Source organism: Crinia signifera, chromosome 12 (assembly GCF_055691185.1).
Source record: "Crinia signifera chromosome 12, ASM5569118v1, whole genome shotgun sequence".
Classification (NCBI taxonomy): Eukaryota; Metazoa; Chordata; class Amphibia; order Anura; family Myobatrachidae; genus Crinia; species Crinia signifera.
In genome coordinates, this window is record NC_139228.1 from 35699177 (window position 1) to 35715362 (window position 16186).

At 46.4% G+C, this 16186-nt stretch overlaps 1 protein-coding gene and 1 pseudogene across 2 annotated transcripts in view; one reads left to right on the forward strand and one right to left on the reverse strand.

Moving 5' to 3' along the window:
• The window catches only part of PPP1R36 (protein phosphatase 1 regulatory subunit 36), a 30290-nt gene extending 14659 nt beyond the window's left edge, over positions 1-15631 (forward strand). For both annotated transcript variants that reach the window (XM_083166295.1, XM_083166296.1), the window contains 4 exons: positions 8329-8371; positions 9663-9844; positions 13096-13290; positions 14551-15631. In XM_083166295.1, the coding sequence (XP_083022421.1) occupies positions 8329-8371; positions 9663-9844; positions 13096-13290; positions 14551-14776 (646 nt within the window). In that variant the 3' untranslated portion in view covers positions 14777-15631. The remainder of the gene's footprint in view (positions 1-8328; positions 8372-9662; positions 9845-13095; positions 13291-14550) is intronic.
• Positions 3572-5172, reverse strand: LOC146050252 (kinesin-like protein KIF19 pseudogene; annotated as a pseudogene).
• Positions 15632-16186: the final 555 nt, after the last annotated feature.

Sequence of the window (16186 nt, forward strand, 5' to 3'; positions counted from 1 at the left end):
TGAAGGTATTTTGTGGGCTTTTCCCAGGGCTGTCAAGAGAAATCTTGGGCCCCAGTACAACAACTTCCCAGGGCCCCCTGAACTCTAACCCTCCCTGCCATACTTTCGATTGGGAAGCCAACAGACAGCATTCCGGTGGAAGCATTGTGAGTGATGTTGGGATCCCGGCACCGGTCTGCAAAGCACTGTCGGGATTCCGGTATTCCAACTGCATCCCAACCAAAGTGCATATTCTAATATCTAATGCGGACCCTTTGCGTGCTCAGGCCCAGGTAATCAGTAGCCACTCCTCCCCCCCCCCCCCCTCTCTGGACAACTCATTCCACCCACTGCCTGTGCCAGGTGAATAAGAACTCTCAAACAATCAGAGAGGATGAAAGATTGATGGGGTGTAATGGGCCCCATACATCAGCAATCACAATTTATGGATTTCCAGATACAGGGATTTTTTGGCCAGATAAATGGATTTTCAATCTATCTGACTTTGCCCACACATTACAGATTTATTTCAGTGATCGGCAGATTTTTCCATCTAAAGATTGCATCTTCATATCTGGAAATTGCCCAATTGATTGTCATTTCAGCTGTTCATAATGTAAATAGATGAAGAAGACGAATTGGGAATGCCCACACATATAAAAAAGATCTGCAGATAATACCAGATTATTAAACATGTTTAACCCCTTCCCGACATATGACGTACATTTACGTCATATGTCGGTTGCGGGGGAATCAAGCCAGCTCACGGAGTGAGCTGGCTTGAAAGAGAGCAGGTAATGGCTGTATATTACAGCCAGGTACCTGCTCTCACGGCCACGAGCGGCGAGTTCGCCGATCGTGGCCGTTTAACCCTTTAAGCACCGCGGGCAAAGCGCCCGCAGTGCTTAAATAGCTGATCGGAGGGGGGGCGCCCCCCTCCGGCGCCGATCGGGGCCCCCCGCGGCGAGATCGGAGGGTGCCGATCGGTTGCCATGGCAGCCAGGGGTCTAATGTAGACCCCTGTGCTGGCCGTGTCAGCATTCCTATTACATCCTGCCTGAGGCAGGATGTAATAGGAAGTGCTGAAAATCACTATGTTCAGCCATAGAGCTCTATGGCTGAACCTAGTACAGGCGATCGCGCCCCCTAGTGGTCAAGTACACTAGGGGGCCTTGTAGTAAAAGTAAAAAAAAAAAAAAAATATTAAAAGTTCAAATCACCCCCCTTTCCCCATTTCACAAATAAAAATAAATAAAAAATAAAAAAATAAACATATTTGGTATCGCCGTGTTCCTAAAAGTCCGATCTATTAAAATATAACATTAGTTATCCCGCACGGTTAAAGGCGTAAACGGAAAATAATTCCCAACGCCAAAACTACGTTTTTTGGTCGCATCGCCTACCCAAAAAAAAATAACTAAAAGAGATCAGAAAGTCGCCCATATCCCATAATGGTATTAATTAAAAAGTACACTTCAGCCCGCAAAAAATGAGCCGTCACCCAGGTCCGTAGGTGGAAAAATAAAAAGTTTTAAGCCGCAGAACATGGCGACGCGACGCAAATTAGAAAAACCTTAAAATTTTCTATTTTTTTTTTTAGTGGTAAAACGTAACGAAAACTATATAAGTTTGGTATCACCGGAATCGTAACGACCCATAGAATAAAGATAACCCATCATTTTAAACGAACTATGAACTCCAAAAAAACCGTAACCAGCGCAAAATTGTGGAATTGCGTTTTTTTTCTTTTTTACCCCACATTGAATTATTTCCTGATTCCCCAGAATATTATACGGTATAGTAAATGGTACCATTAAAAAGTACAACTTGTCCCGCAAAAAAAAGCCCTCATGTGTCTATATAGCCGGAAAATTAAAAAAGTTACGCTTATTTGAACGCGAGGAGGAAAAAAAAAAAAATAACAAAAAAGGCCTCGTCGGGAAGGGGTTAAAAACCTGATTAAGCAATCGATTGGCGATTTTGATTGGGATTGCCAAAAGGGGGAGCCCACACATCTAAAATTAATTGTGGCAATCATCTACATATCTGAAAATTGTCACAATTAATTGCTGATGTATGGGGCCCTTAAACCAAGAGGCTGGAGGCCTAGGTTATGGTATAAGCCGGGGTGGCCAAACCAGTCCTCAAGATCTACTAACGGTCCATGTTTCCCAGACAACCTCGCTGGTGCACAGCTGTAGTCATTACTAAATGTCACATTACCCAGACCACCTAGCTGGTGCATAGGTGTAGTCATTACTAACTGTCACATTTCCCAGGTCACCTAGCTGGTGCACAGGTGTAGTCATTACTAACTGTCACATTTCCCAGACCACCTAGCTGGTGCACAGCTGTAGTCATTACTAACTGCCACATTTCCCAGGTCACCCTAGCTGGTGCACAGCTGTAGTCATTACTAACTGTCACATTCCCCAGGTCACCTAGCTTGTGCACAGGTGTAGTCTTTACTATCTGTCACATTCCCCAGACCAACTTGCTGGTGCACAGCTGTAGTCATTACTAGCTGTCACATTTCCAAACATGCTGTATTCATTCCTACTATAGATTACAGGTTACCTTATATATATAAACTGTTGGTAGATCTTGAGGACAGGTTTGGCCACCCCTGGTATAAGCCGTGTCTTAAGTGCCTGAATGCCTGCTGCTTATCCTGTGGCTGGACAGTTGGAGAACTGACCCCTATCAATCAGCTGTAATGTTTAGAAGCAGCTGGATCAGCCAGACCACCTCCCCCATCATTAAGCAAATCATTGCCGCAGACAGGGGAGGGGCACGGGACAGCGTGGCAGACAGTGCCTGATCGGGCAAAGGGGAACTATTCACAACCCTGCCCATTCGGCACTACTTAAATAGAAAAAAGGTGTGCAGGGGATTGCCTGTAGAACCCATAGACTATAAGCCCCAGTGTCTCCCTAATTTTATAAAAGTACAAAAATTGCATAAATGGGGAAAATAGAAATGCAATTGTATTACTTGATTATGGCCGACCATGTGAGCAGCTGGTCCCTGTCTGGTGATCATCATTCTGTCATGGTGACGGGCCTGTTTTTATGTGGAGGCCTGGAGCTGCAGCTTTATCCGCCCCAATGTTAACCTGTTCCTGTTGCCGTGCTACAGGCTGTGATTGTAAAATAAGATGACCTGATTGGATGGTAATTTTAGAGCACAATGGGATTTGCTGGCGAAGTGTCAGTAAATAATACTAATAAATAAATAAATAATTGAGGATGTCAGGAAGGTGCTGCAAAGATCTCATCCCCCCTCTACTGGTTCTGCCCTAACATAATCCTTATAAGATCTAAGCATCACATTATATAACGGATGCCATAAACCCGCTAACAGCACAAATTATGTATAACTAGCTACGTACTTATTATGTTTTCAATGAGTTGGATGTAATTATCAGCATTTTACACATAATTAGCAGCTCTTCCAACACACCCATGGGGTGGCTGCCCAGTGTCGTTTTTGTTTTTGGGGTATCGCCATTAGCCCTAATCCCCATCTTTCTGCCGGGCCGAGTGCTGTTCATGTCGGCCGAGTGCTGTTCCTACCGGCACCAGTGATGTTCCTATAGCCATGGAGGTCTTCGATCTTGATAATTGGAGGAACGATTTTTGCAACAAGCTTTAGCCTTTATCTCGCAAAAAAGCCTGGAGAGTACAGGGAGTACAGGAGCGATGCGTCTCATAACAAAATAATCATCCTCATGCCTCGGCGCTCTGGTCTTGCGTTTAAGTTCTGGAGGATGAGAGGCTTTCGGTAGCACTTTAGTCCCCTCAGGTATCTTATGGGGGACACAGACACGGTTCCTCTCCACCCGTGTCTTGATGAACTTGGCCTTGCTCCCATAGGTCATTGTGCTGCGGGCGTCTTCATAGGCACTATCCGCGGGGCTGATGTGTGTGATCATGACCATTCGGCCTTTCCCGCTTAGTGCTCCCTTTAGCAGCCAGGTCAGCTTGCTGTCCCGATAGTTTCTATGGCTGCCTGGTTTGTCACGCAGCGCCATGATGCAGGTTCTCAGAGCGAGAAGGGAGCGGTTGATGTAGCCTCCCTCTTTCATGCTCTGGCCACTGTTTGCAGTCTGGCTTGCCCGCTCTGATCCTGCCAGGTCTACCATGTACAGCCTGGCTGTGCTCACACCATCGCTGTCCTCCTGCTGTATGGTGACCTGCATTACTGCATGGGAGCGGGATGAGGTCTTATTAGCGGTGGTGGGAGCTTCAGAGCGCCGCTTATTCCCCTTCTCCAGCAGGGCCATGGCTTCCTCAGGATTGCTAAGGATGAACTGGGCAATCCCTTCTATTTTGGTGTTGCCATTGGGATCCTCTCTGAGGACCAAAGACCCAGAGGAAGGTCTTAGAAGGTCCCGGACTTTTTCATTGTAGATCTCAGCATATGACAATGATACAGAGAAGTTTTTTCTATTTCCAGTCTCCTCAATGGCATTAAACAGGTCCTTCAGGGTGCGATACATTACTCCGGGCTCACGGGCCTTGCCCATCATAGTAAAAGTCTTCCCGGTGCCTGTTGGGCCGTAGGCAAATATGGCAGCATTGTACCCAGATAGGAGGTCACCCACTAAGGGCCTCACTGTGGAATTATACACAGTCTCCTGGGTCGCTGCCTGGTCAAACACTTGGTTGAATTTGAATGTCGTCTCTCTTGTCCTGGTCGAGCGCAGGACGTTGTTAGGATCCTCACCAGGGTCCTGCAGTAGCACTGTCTGCGGTCCGAGTTGGTGGGCGATGCATTGTGCGCGGTTCTTAGTCTCCGTTCTATTAAATGGACGGATGCGCAAAGCGACAGCCACTTGATGATCTTTAGCTTTGTCACTTTTAGTCTCCATCTTATTCAATCGTCAGTCTTCAGAAAAGAATGAGAAATGATCTGTGTTGGCTCTAGTCCAGCAATATCAGATATGAGCCAGGAAGCAGCAAGCGGATGGTTTTATACCCCCTCACAGCCCATTGTGACATCACAATCTGCCCTCACAGCCCATAGTGACATCACAATCTGCCCTATGGCAGAGGGGCCCTGCTGTGTATCTTATCCAGGGCATGCTGGTACATTGGATTCTAACAAAGTTGTATTCCCGTACCTCATCCCTTTAATCCTGGAGACATATCAATTACACAGGTTCTGTGGCTGGCTCACTTCAAGACTCAATTTCTACTGTTTTTTTTTTTTAAACAGCCATCAGACTTCATTCCAACTGTATTTTTTTAATCAGCCACAGAACCTGTGTAATTAATATGTCTCCAGGATTAAAGGGATGAGGTGTTAACCCTACTTATTACCTATCTGGAGGTGCTCCCAGGAACCTAGGATTAACACCTCATCCCTTTAATTCATGTCGACCTTATGCTTGTGTCAACTTTTTGTCACTGCCAAGCTAAAGCCTGTTGACCTTTTTAATTTGTCAACTTATTGACTGTTGACCAATACGCACTAAATGACTTATTAAAATATGCGGCTTAGAATGGACTATCTGAGCGATATCTTGTAGTGCGCACATTGTTATCGACCTCCCATCCGTCGGCACATGCGGGTCAACTTTGGCTATGTATCCAATGACCTCATGTTCAGCAGTCACAGGTGACCTCACTAAATGATATCGGTAACCAATATCATTCAGTGTGTAAGTGCTATCTAGCTGACCAGCGGCATTGCCTATATATCTTATACCACTTTTACACCAGAGCTGCCGAGTCGCACCCAGTTTTTTGAACTTGGCTCCAACCCGGATGTGACCCGGCAGTTGTTCCTTTTACAATGGCATCCTCCGGCATTATGCTGCGCGGGCGACAACAGCGAAGGCGGGCCCTGAGCCGTCACTTGGAGATGACATCATCTCCAAGCCCCGGGAAACCTGCCAGCCGGGGGTGTGGATCAGCATGTAGTTAGACAGTCATTAAGGCGACACCATTAGGTCGACATGCATTTAGGTCGACATGAGTCCAGGTCGACATGGGTTAGGTCGACAGGGTCATTATGTCGACAGTGTCATTCGGTCGACAGCCAAAAGGTCGACATGGGGTTTTTCACCAATTTTTTACCCGAATGTTGTCACACAGTCAACATGGACACAGGTTAAAGTGCACCACGTCCCCAAGCTGCGCTCGCAATGCTTCGGGGTTGGTGCCTCGCTATGCTTGGCACACTATTTAATTTTCCCATCACGCCCTAGTGGATGGTAGAGCGTGAAATACCGCCTGTCGGCACATGTTGGCTCAAAAAACAGTGAAAAACCCCATGTCGACCTTTTGACTGTCGACCTAACCAACGTCGACCTAATGACCCTGTCGTTTTAACCCATGTCGACCTAGACACATGTCAACCTAAATGCATGTCGACCTAATGACTGTCTAACAACTTGCTGGTGACCCAATGACCGTATTCCCCATCCGGGACCCCAGCAACACTGTCCGACATGCTGGGGGCCAAGCCCAGCACCAGGGAAAGCTGCTGGGCTGCCCCCAGCCCCGTTCTGTGAGGTGAATGGATGCCGCACACAGGCATCCATTCACCTCCTCCCAGCAGCAGAGGCTGTACACGGCCCCTGCCAGGGGCGGATTGGCCCACCGGGAAACCGGGCCATTTCCCAAAACTCATTAAAAGGGGCCGGCCACGCTCCCCCCTGGGCTGGCTGGGCCGCAGCACTTTGCCCAAATAAAAAATGGCCGCGGGAGGAGTGCTGCGCATGCGCGCGCAGCACCTCCCAGGCTCCCAGCTCCTGTTCCCCCTCCACCCGGCCAGCAGAAGAAAGAAGAACAGCAGCAGCAGGTGATCCACCCCCCCCCCCCCCGGGCATACCGCCGCCACCAGCACCCCCCCCCCTGGGCATACCGCCACTACACCCCCCCCCCCCTGCGGCATACCACCACCGCCCCCAGCTCCCCCCGGCTCGCATTAGCGCATACCGCCACCCCCAAGGCCAGGTTTCGAGACCCAATCCGCCCCTGGCCCCTGCCCAACCTCTGGGCTGACCGCAGGACGCTGCGGTCTGGAGGTATGGGCTTCCCTATTGGTCAAAATGGGTCCCTGGTTCAGATCACCTGGGTTACCCATTTACACGGCCCCTGACTCCGGGGAAGTGCCGTGTCCGACCATGAGCATTTTTTTTACCCCATTTACACCAAGCCCCGACCCGGAGTGGAGCAGCAATAACCCGGATCGAGGCTCTGGTGTAAAAGAGATATTATAGTTACCCCCCTCATCTTCTAGTGTTTATGGGGCTTTAGTTGCAAAGCAGATAGTGGCAAATCATAAGCAGGGCCGCCACTAGAAATTTTGGGGCCTGGAACTGACCTTCAGTGGCACTCCCCCTGCCCCCCCACTCGTGCCCGCCTGCACCCCGTCCTTATCTACATAACATACATTTTATTTACAATCTTAGACAATCACTCACATATACTGTACACTTACTAGGCTATGATATGAGGGTAAGTGCATAGCTACCTTCTCCTCAATGCAATAAGATTAATCTTTCTGCCCCTCTCTCTCCAACCTAACAACTCATACACTACTTAGCTGGCATATTCACAAAGGGCCTAATTCTAGTTCACTCGCAAAAGCAAATTCTCTCTCTAATGGACAAAACCATGTGCACTTCAGGGGGGCAGATGTAACGTGCAGAGAGAATTAGATTTGGGTGGGGTTTGTACTTCAAACTGAGATCTATATTGCAGTGTAAAAATAAAGCAGCCAGTATTTACTCTGCACAGAAACAAAATAACTCACCCAAATCTAACTCTCTCTGCACATGTTACATAAGCCCCACCTGGACAGCATGGTATTATCCATTAGAGAGAGTATTTGCTTTTGCAAGTTAACAAGAATCATGCCCATAGTGGGTTATTCTCGTTGACATGCAGTGCTGCGAAGATCTCAGTGCTGCATTTAATTTTTCGCCCTCGTCCACAATTGCCACTGGCCCCCTTCGCAGCCCGAATCCCACCGCGCGACTGCGAATGGATGTTTGGCATGAACATACATTCACTACCCATTGCCAAGTACACAAAACACATTACTCATTGTAGGGCACACTGTGCAAATCCCATTGCAGGGCATAGAGCACAGACACCATTGCCATGCACACATCACATTACTAATTGCTGGGCACACAGCACTTTGCCGATTGCAGGGCACACTGTGCAGTCCCCATTGTTGGGCACACTAGTGTGTAAGCTCCACTGGGGCAGGGACTACAGCAAATAGACACATTTATACCTATATATTGTACTGTCTTATATAATTTGTATCATTCTTATTCTTTTGAATAAACAAACAAAATACAAATGGATTTTCTTCTATGTGTTGCAGAAGCAGAGTATCAGATACACAGAGGGACCGCTGGTTCTATGAGGTACAGTATAGCATGGATTAAACATCCCATCATCTTACCCGTCCTTTTTTAACATGTACCACCTTTAACACTTAAACATTTTTCTTATATAAACCTGAAATAATGACTCGGAGACTTAGGTTTGGCAGAAATTGTTAACTGATTTATTTTTGTAAATTTGTAACTAATTTTTATTGTTTTATTAATTGATTAATTAATGGTGGCCAAGAAAGAACGGCTATTAACTAAACTCCACCCCAACTACAAACGTAACTGGCCTAACTCATAACAAGCGGTATCCAACTCAACCTTGTCCTCTTGACTACCCACCCCTCCGAGTGAGGTCGCTGACCCCGACACGGGTGTTACAGCAACAGGCCTAAGTCAATGAGAGGTGAGTGCACCGAAAACAAGCCATGTACGCAAACTCAACATCTAATATCTAACTAATTTATTAAAAAACTGCCGTTCTTTCCCGCCTATCAGCTAACGCGATTAAAACAAAAAACCACCACCCCCACAACTAACCCAATGGGGAGGGAGGGCGGGAATTTCAGCAGGAAGAAGAGGAAGCCTCCTCCCCTTCCTGCTCCTATATTCAGTTACCCTTAGCCAAACCTCATCATCCCATAGGATCCCCAAGTCACATGCTTGTAAGTGATGACACGCAGCTGAGGGATGTTTAACCCACTACATGCCTATTGTAGGCACTCCGTTATTCATATTAGTATATTGTGCTGAGATGAGTCTAGAGTCGGGAACATGACTGGTGAACGTTCTTTAAATGGAATTGGGGTTTGAGTGTATGAGCCACAAAGACTTCTGTACTTTCACTTGAGCTTCTTTATCCATATACCAAACCAGGCATATGGGCCCTTATTCTGGTTCACCCACAAAGGCAAATTCCTTCTCAAATGGACAGAACCATGTGCACTGCAGATGGGGCAGATGTAACGTGTGCACAGAGAATTAGATTTGTGTGAGTTATTTTGTTTCTGTGCAGGGAAAATACTGACTGCTTTATTTTTACACTGCGATATATATCTCACTTTGAAGTAAAACCCCACCCAAATCTAACTCTCTCTGCACAAGTTACATCTGCCCCACCTGCAGTGCACATGGTTTCCGCTGCACAGCCTTCTGACACCCCGAGCAGGAAGGGGAACACCTGTATTCTCTGAGGCCCGCCCAGCGTTTCTGTGCTTTACAAGCAGGTCTGAATCGGTCCTTTAGTGACTAGAGCTGGGCCTTCATGTTACTGATCAGAGCTACAATACACTCATTTCCCTTTCTGTTTGCTTGTTCCATGCAGAGCCTGTACAGCTTCTGTATCTATGCTGGCTGGGTGGTGTTCAGGCGCCAGGATCTGGATGTGATTCAGGCAGAGGTTGGCAGGCTGATGCGTACTGACACTTTTAACCCCGCCCTAAAGAAGAATAATGCCCCACCTGAGCAGGACCGTACCACCAAGAAGACCACATATGCAGAGAACAGGTGCAATGCCCTCTGCTATTCCTGTAAATAAATGTGTTGGGTACAAAATGTCAACATTCATCATGTCCACATGAGAGAGCCAATGTGGTCATAATGGCAACGTTGGCCATGTCGACATGAATCATGTGGAAAGTGATGAAATATCAACATCATACAGTATATGAATGCTGACATGTTTTCCTGGTGGGCCAGTGGTCATGTGACATCACTTCTGGAAACTATGGGCCTGATTCTGGTTCACTTGCTAAAGCAAATTCTCTCTCTAATAGACAAAACCATGTGCACTGCAGGGGGGCAGATGTAACATGTGCAGAGTGAGTTAGATTTGTTTCTGCGCAGGGTAAAAAATGGCTGCTTCATTTTTACACTGCAATATAAATATAATTTTTAAGAACAAACCCCATCCAAATCTTACTCTTTCTACACATGTTACATCTGCCCCCCCCCCCCCCCCCCTGCAGTGCACATGGTTTTGTCCATTAGAGAGAGAATTTGCTTTTGCAAGTGATCCAGAATCAGGCCCTGTGTTTCCCCTATCCCTATTGCTAACCCTAATGGCCCCCCATACACTAGTCCAAGTCGGACCTGATTTCACTTGGCAGATCACTTACGACTTGGTCACTTTATGTGCCGTTTTTTTACATACGATAAATTGCATACTATTTATCATATGTAAAAGGACTCCTGGTTAGATGCCAGGGGGAGTTCAAATGAAATTGATTGCAATATATTGCAGGTACCGGTGATGAGTCTGATCCGACTTATTTTTGTTCTGCCCGCCCAACCTCCGACTTCGATCTGATGTGCACAGGGCCGCGCATTGGATGTCATTCATTTACGATTTCACCTGAATTCTCGGCCAGATCAAATGGAATCGGGTGAAATCGGTCCCAAATCGGAGAAGTGTATGGGGGCCTTAACCCTCCTTCTAATGCCTAAACTTCCTATCCCCCATGCCTTAATCCTAACATCAACTACCTGACACTACTATACCTAGCAATAACATTACTGCAGAGATCGCTGATTTATCTATCTAGAACAGTGATAGCTAACCTTAGCACTCCGGCTGTTGTTTAATTACAGATCCCAACATGCCCTGCATCCCTTTTAGCATGGCCAAATAGCAATACTGTAGCAGAGCATGCTGGTATTTGTAGTTTAACAACAGCTGAGGTGTCAAGGTTAGCCATCAAGGATCTAGAACATGTCACTACTGTACCTAGCAATAACATTACTGCAGTGGTCAGTGATTTATCTATCTAGAGCATGGCACTACTATACCTAGCAATGACATTACTGCAGTGATCAGTGATTTATCTATCTAGAGCATGGCACTACTATACCTAGCAATGACATTACTGCAATGATACAGCAGGGTTGCCTACCCTTCCGGAATGGCCGGGAGGGTCCCGGAAATCGGGTCCCCCTCCCGGTTCCCCGGAAAGGGTGGCAATCCTCCCGCATATCCCCCCAGCACCTGCGATGTGTCCCTCGGCGGGGGGGTCCGCAGGTAAAATGCCGCGATCGCGGCATTTTAGCCCCGCCCCCCGCAGTGCAATGACTGAAATACCGGCATTGCACAGCGGGGGGCGGGGCTAAAATGCCGTGATGCTGGAGACATGCCCCCAACAGGGCATCATCTGTGTGGCCACGCCCCCGGACCGCCTCTTTTTCCAGTCCTGGAAATGGCCCCGCCCCCCTGCCTGACAGAGCTGGCTGCCCTCTCCCGGAGAGGGTAGCTCAAAAGTCGGCAACTATGTGATACAGTATGTGATTTATCTATCTAGAGCATGACACTACTCTACTTAGCAATGACATTACTGCAGTGATCGGTGATTTATCTATCTAGAACATGACACTACCATACCTAGCAATGACATTACTGCAGTGATCAGTGATTTATCTATCTAGAACATGACACTACCATACCTAGCAATGACATTACTGCAGTGATCGGTGATTTATCTATCTAGAACATGACACTACTATACCTAGCAATGACATTACTGCAGTGATCAGTGATTTATCTATCGATTTGCAAATTCTCTGATTAGCGATCAATGCTGAATTAGCCCCTAAGTGCATATTTTTAGGTAGGTACAACAGACTTGGTTGTTCCAGTATATTAAGGTGCATTGGTATGGCTAATCAAAGGAGGGACATGGCTTGCAAGCCCCCTCTGACTAATGTAGTGTTTGTGGTAACGTACTAATTATTGTTTATTAAGCCCAGCGATGATCCTAGCCATCTTCCTTGCTGGCAGTATACTGTACATACAGATAATATACTGTGCCAGGAAATGTATAATAGAACAACATTACCTTTTTTCCACAGGTAACTTGTACACAGTTCTGGTTCACAAACAGCCAGTGGCTATAACAGGTGCAAGGATGCTGCAGCAATCTGAACAGCCTCCATCTTTGAATACATGTTTTCCATATCAATTTTTTATGACTGTTGGTAAATTTACTGACATTTTGCACCCATTGGGGGTTATTCTGATTCACCCTCAAAGGCACAATCATTCTCTAATGGACAAAATCATGTGCACTGCAGGTGGGGCTGATGTAACATGTGCAGGGAGAGTTAGATTTGGGTGTTTTATTGTTTCTGTGCAGGCTAAATACTGGCTGCTTTATTTTACACTGCAATATAGATATCAGTTTGAAGTACACCCCCTACCCAAATCTAACTCTCTCTGCACATGTTACATCAGCCCCACCTGCAGTTCATATGGTTTTGTCCATTAGAGAGTGATTGTGCCTTTCCAAGTGAATCCGAATAACCCCCATTGTCCTGTGAGTCTCAGTAAGTTGCCAGTAGTAACTATTTGTAGAGGAAGAGATGTTTCCTGAAGAAGGTCTTTATCTGCATGAAGCCCAGGGCTATTTTTTAGTAGGCTCCAGCAGGAACTGAGGCCCTTATTCTAGTTCACTCTTTCTGCCAAAATGTTTCTTAGATGGACAAAACCATGTGCACTGCAGGTGAGGCAGGTGTAAAACCCCACCCAAATCTAATTATCTCTGCCTCACCTGCAGTGCACATGGTTTTGTCCATCTAAGAAATATTTTGTCATAAAGAGTTAACTAGAATAAGGGCCTCAGTTCCTGCTGGAGCCTTTTGAAAAATAGCCCTGATGAAGCCTACATTGGTCCGTCACGTGTTGGTGTACTACAGCAGATTGGGTTACATAGAGAGGTCTAAGTGTTTATATTCAATTCCTAGTAACAATGTGATATTTGGTTTAACAGGACAGGTAAAGCCAAACGTCCTTCGGTCAGGAGCTTCTTTACCCAGCGTTCCCCGCTGCTCACATCTGTGATGCCAAGGCCCAAGGAGACATCTCAGTACCTGTTCCAGAAACATACTCTTCATCCCAGAGACTGCACTGAGCCCAAAGGTCCAACCAGCTGGATGGAAATGTTTCCTGCTGAGATGCCAACCAGGTACGCAAGTTACTCCATTGCAGTCACTCCCTGGCACCCGGATAACTGATCTTGCCTCCATTCTCACCTACATCTGTGTTTAGACAAATTACCAGTCACATCACACTGTGCATCGCTGTAATATCCATTACATCCCAAGGTTTTACAAATAATATTGGAGTCTGATATTTGGAATTGCCCTGTATTCCTCTAAATTGGGAAGCCCCTGTTTAGTCTTTTCCTGACAGAGCCCCAACAGGTTGTGTTTTGTGCTGTCCCCACGGGAAGATTACTTTGACTTTCCACACAGGGATCAAAAAGTTGACAGCCAATATGTCGACATGGTAAAAATGTTGACATGAAACAGGTTGATGTGCATTTTTTTTGTACAAAATTTCAAGTCGACATGTGCCTACATGCGGTATTTCATACCCTACCATCCACTACGGTGTGGAGTTAAAATATGTGTGTGCCAAGTGCAGCAAGGCACCGAGCCCGAAGCATGGTGAGTGTAGCGAGCCATGCAAGGGGACACTGTACACTTAGACAGTGTCTATGTCGACATATGTCGACATAGACACAAAAAAACATGAAAAACTCATGTTGACCTTTTCCATGTTGACCATTTGGCTGTCGACCTTTTTACCCTTTTGACTGCCGGCCTTTGGACCCTGTCAACCTTTTCACTGTCGACCATTAGTGGTTGACCATATGATTGTAGACGTAGACACTGTAGATATGATACACCATAACCATCTGCTGAGGTTCAGGATATTAACCCTTTGCTGGGTAACCATGTGCTAGATTACATGCAAATGATGAATGCTGGGTGATGGGGCAGGTTGTGTAATACGGTAATAAACCACAATGTATTTCCCAGGTGACGGCTGTGACTGGCAGGGTATATGTAGTGTATGTAGTGTACCAGGGCGTGATCCTGTAATATGCATGAAGTGTCTGTAGGAGGTTAATGCCCTGCAGTCATGTGTGCTGACTGCGTATAGGACACCAACCCTGGCTGTAGGTCAGCCACATACAGCAGTTAGAAGCTCTGACTGGCAGAGGACAGTGCGCTGCCCAGTAAGCCTGGCACACCAGGGGCACGTATTCAGTCCCACAATGGGAGGAGAGTACATTGCTACCACTCAGGCTATAAAGCATGTTTGGATGTGCAGAGCAGGTGGTGTATCTGGAGCGGTTTGTACATGTGCCAGACAGTATGAAACATAACAAGTCAGGTCAGCTCCCACCCTGCTCACTCTCTTGTCTCCCTCTTTCCAGCATTGGGATAATAGGAGAACCTCTGAGGAATTATCATTATCACAACCTCATCCCAGTGTTTACAGAAGACGAGGAAGATCCTGAAACCCAGGAAAAGAAAAGCGCAGAACTCTCCTTTTCCGGTGGCTTGTCCTCTCATCAGTCCCACTATCGCCCGGGGACTGGACGTCGGAGTGAGGTTATATCAAGAGCCACCACGGAGGCGGCATACTCTGACATTGACTGAGAGCGCTGGAAGGCACCAATGTATAACTGAACATCGATTATTTATAAAAGCAAAAAAGAAGACTGAAAACACCTGTGGTCGCGTCGACTATGTGATTACATCCGAAAAATACACACGTGCAATTTCAGACTTTGAAACTGACGATCTTTTAACAACGTATTGCAGATTTCTCGTACATAAAACATAAAAGATAGGTGAAGGATTTTATAGTGTAGTAGGTCTAATAATCGGGATACAGTCATTAGGTCTACAGCATGATGGTCGACAAGCATTGGAACAACACCGTTAGGTCGACATGGGGAAAGGTCGACATGGGGAAAGGTCATGGGGAAAGGTCGACACAAGCATTAGGTCGCCATGGGCAATGTTGACAGTCAACAGGTCGACGTGGGGTTTTTCACTGTTTTTTGAGCCGACATGTGCCGACAGGTAGTATATCATGCCCTACCATCCACTAGGGCCTGGTGGGAGAATAAAATATTGTGCTGAGTGCAGCGAAGCACCGTGCTCGAAGCATGGCGAGCGCAGCGGTGCACATTAACCTGTGTCCATGCCGACTGTGTCGACATTTGTGGCAAAAAATGTGAAAAACCCCATGTCGACCTTTTAACTGTCGACCTTGCCCATGTTAACTTAATGCTTTGGTTGGCCTAATGACCTGTCGACCTAGACCCATGCCGACCTAGACCCATGTCGACCTAGACCCATGTCGACCTAGACCCATGTCGACCTAGACCCATGTCGACTAATGGTGTCGACCCAATGCTTGTCGACCTACTTGCTGTAGACCTAATGATCCATACCCTAATAATCAGCTTAAAGTCCAATGGTTAATGAAAAAGTTCTTAAAACCGGGATCCCCTATGGTCTATGGATCTGTGATGTGTAGCTTCTATGGATTCACCTTGGGTGCACACATTCTGACAGTGGAGGCTTACATGAAGCTTATTTTAAACAGATGCAGGATACACATATAAAAGGTATCTTTTTAATACAAGCAGATTTTAGGATGCTCACATCAAAGCTTACATGCATACGTGGGTGATCCTTACATCAAGGTATCTGTATTATCTCCCAATTCACATCTGCTTGCTAGGATGTGTGTTTTTGCAAAAACACACATCCTAGCAAGCAGATGTGAATCGGGCCTTGAGATCTAAATTGCAGTGTAAAAATAAAGCATCCAGTATTTGCCCTGCACACAAACAAAATAGCTCACCCAAATCTAACTCTCCCAGCAGTGCAACATAGGGTGAGATTTAATAGGATGAGAGATTCAGAAAGTGAGAGATTTGGGTAGAAATCTCCAGTTTTTTTAAAGCGGCAATCATTTACACTGCAAAATGATTGCCGCTTTAAAAAAACCTGGAGATTTCTTACCAAATCTCACACTTTCTGAATCTGGCATCC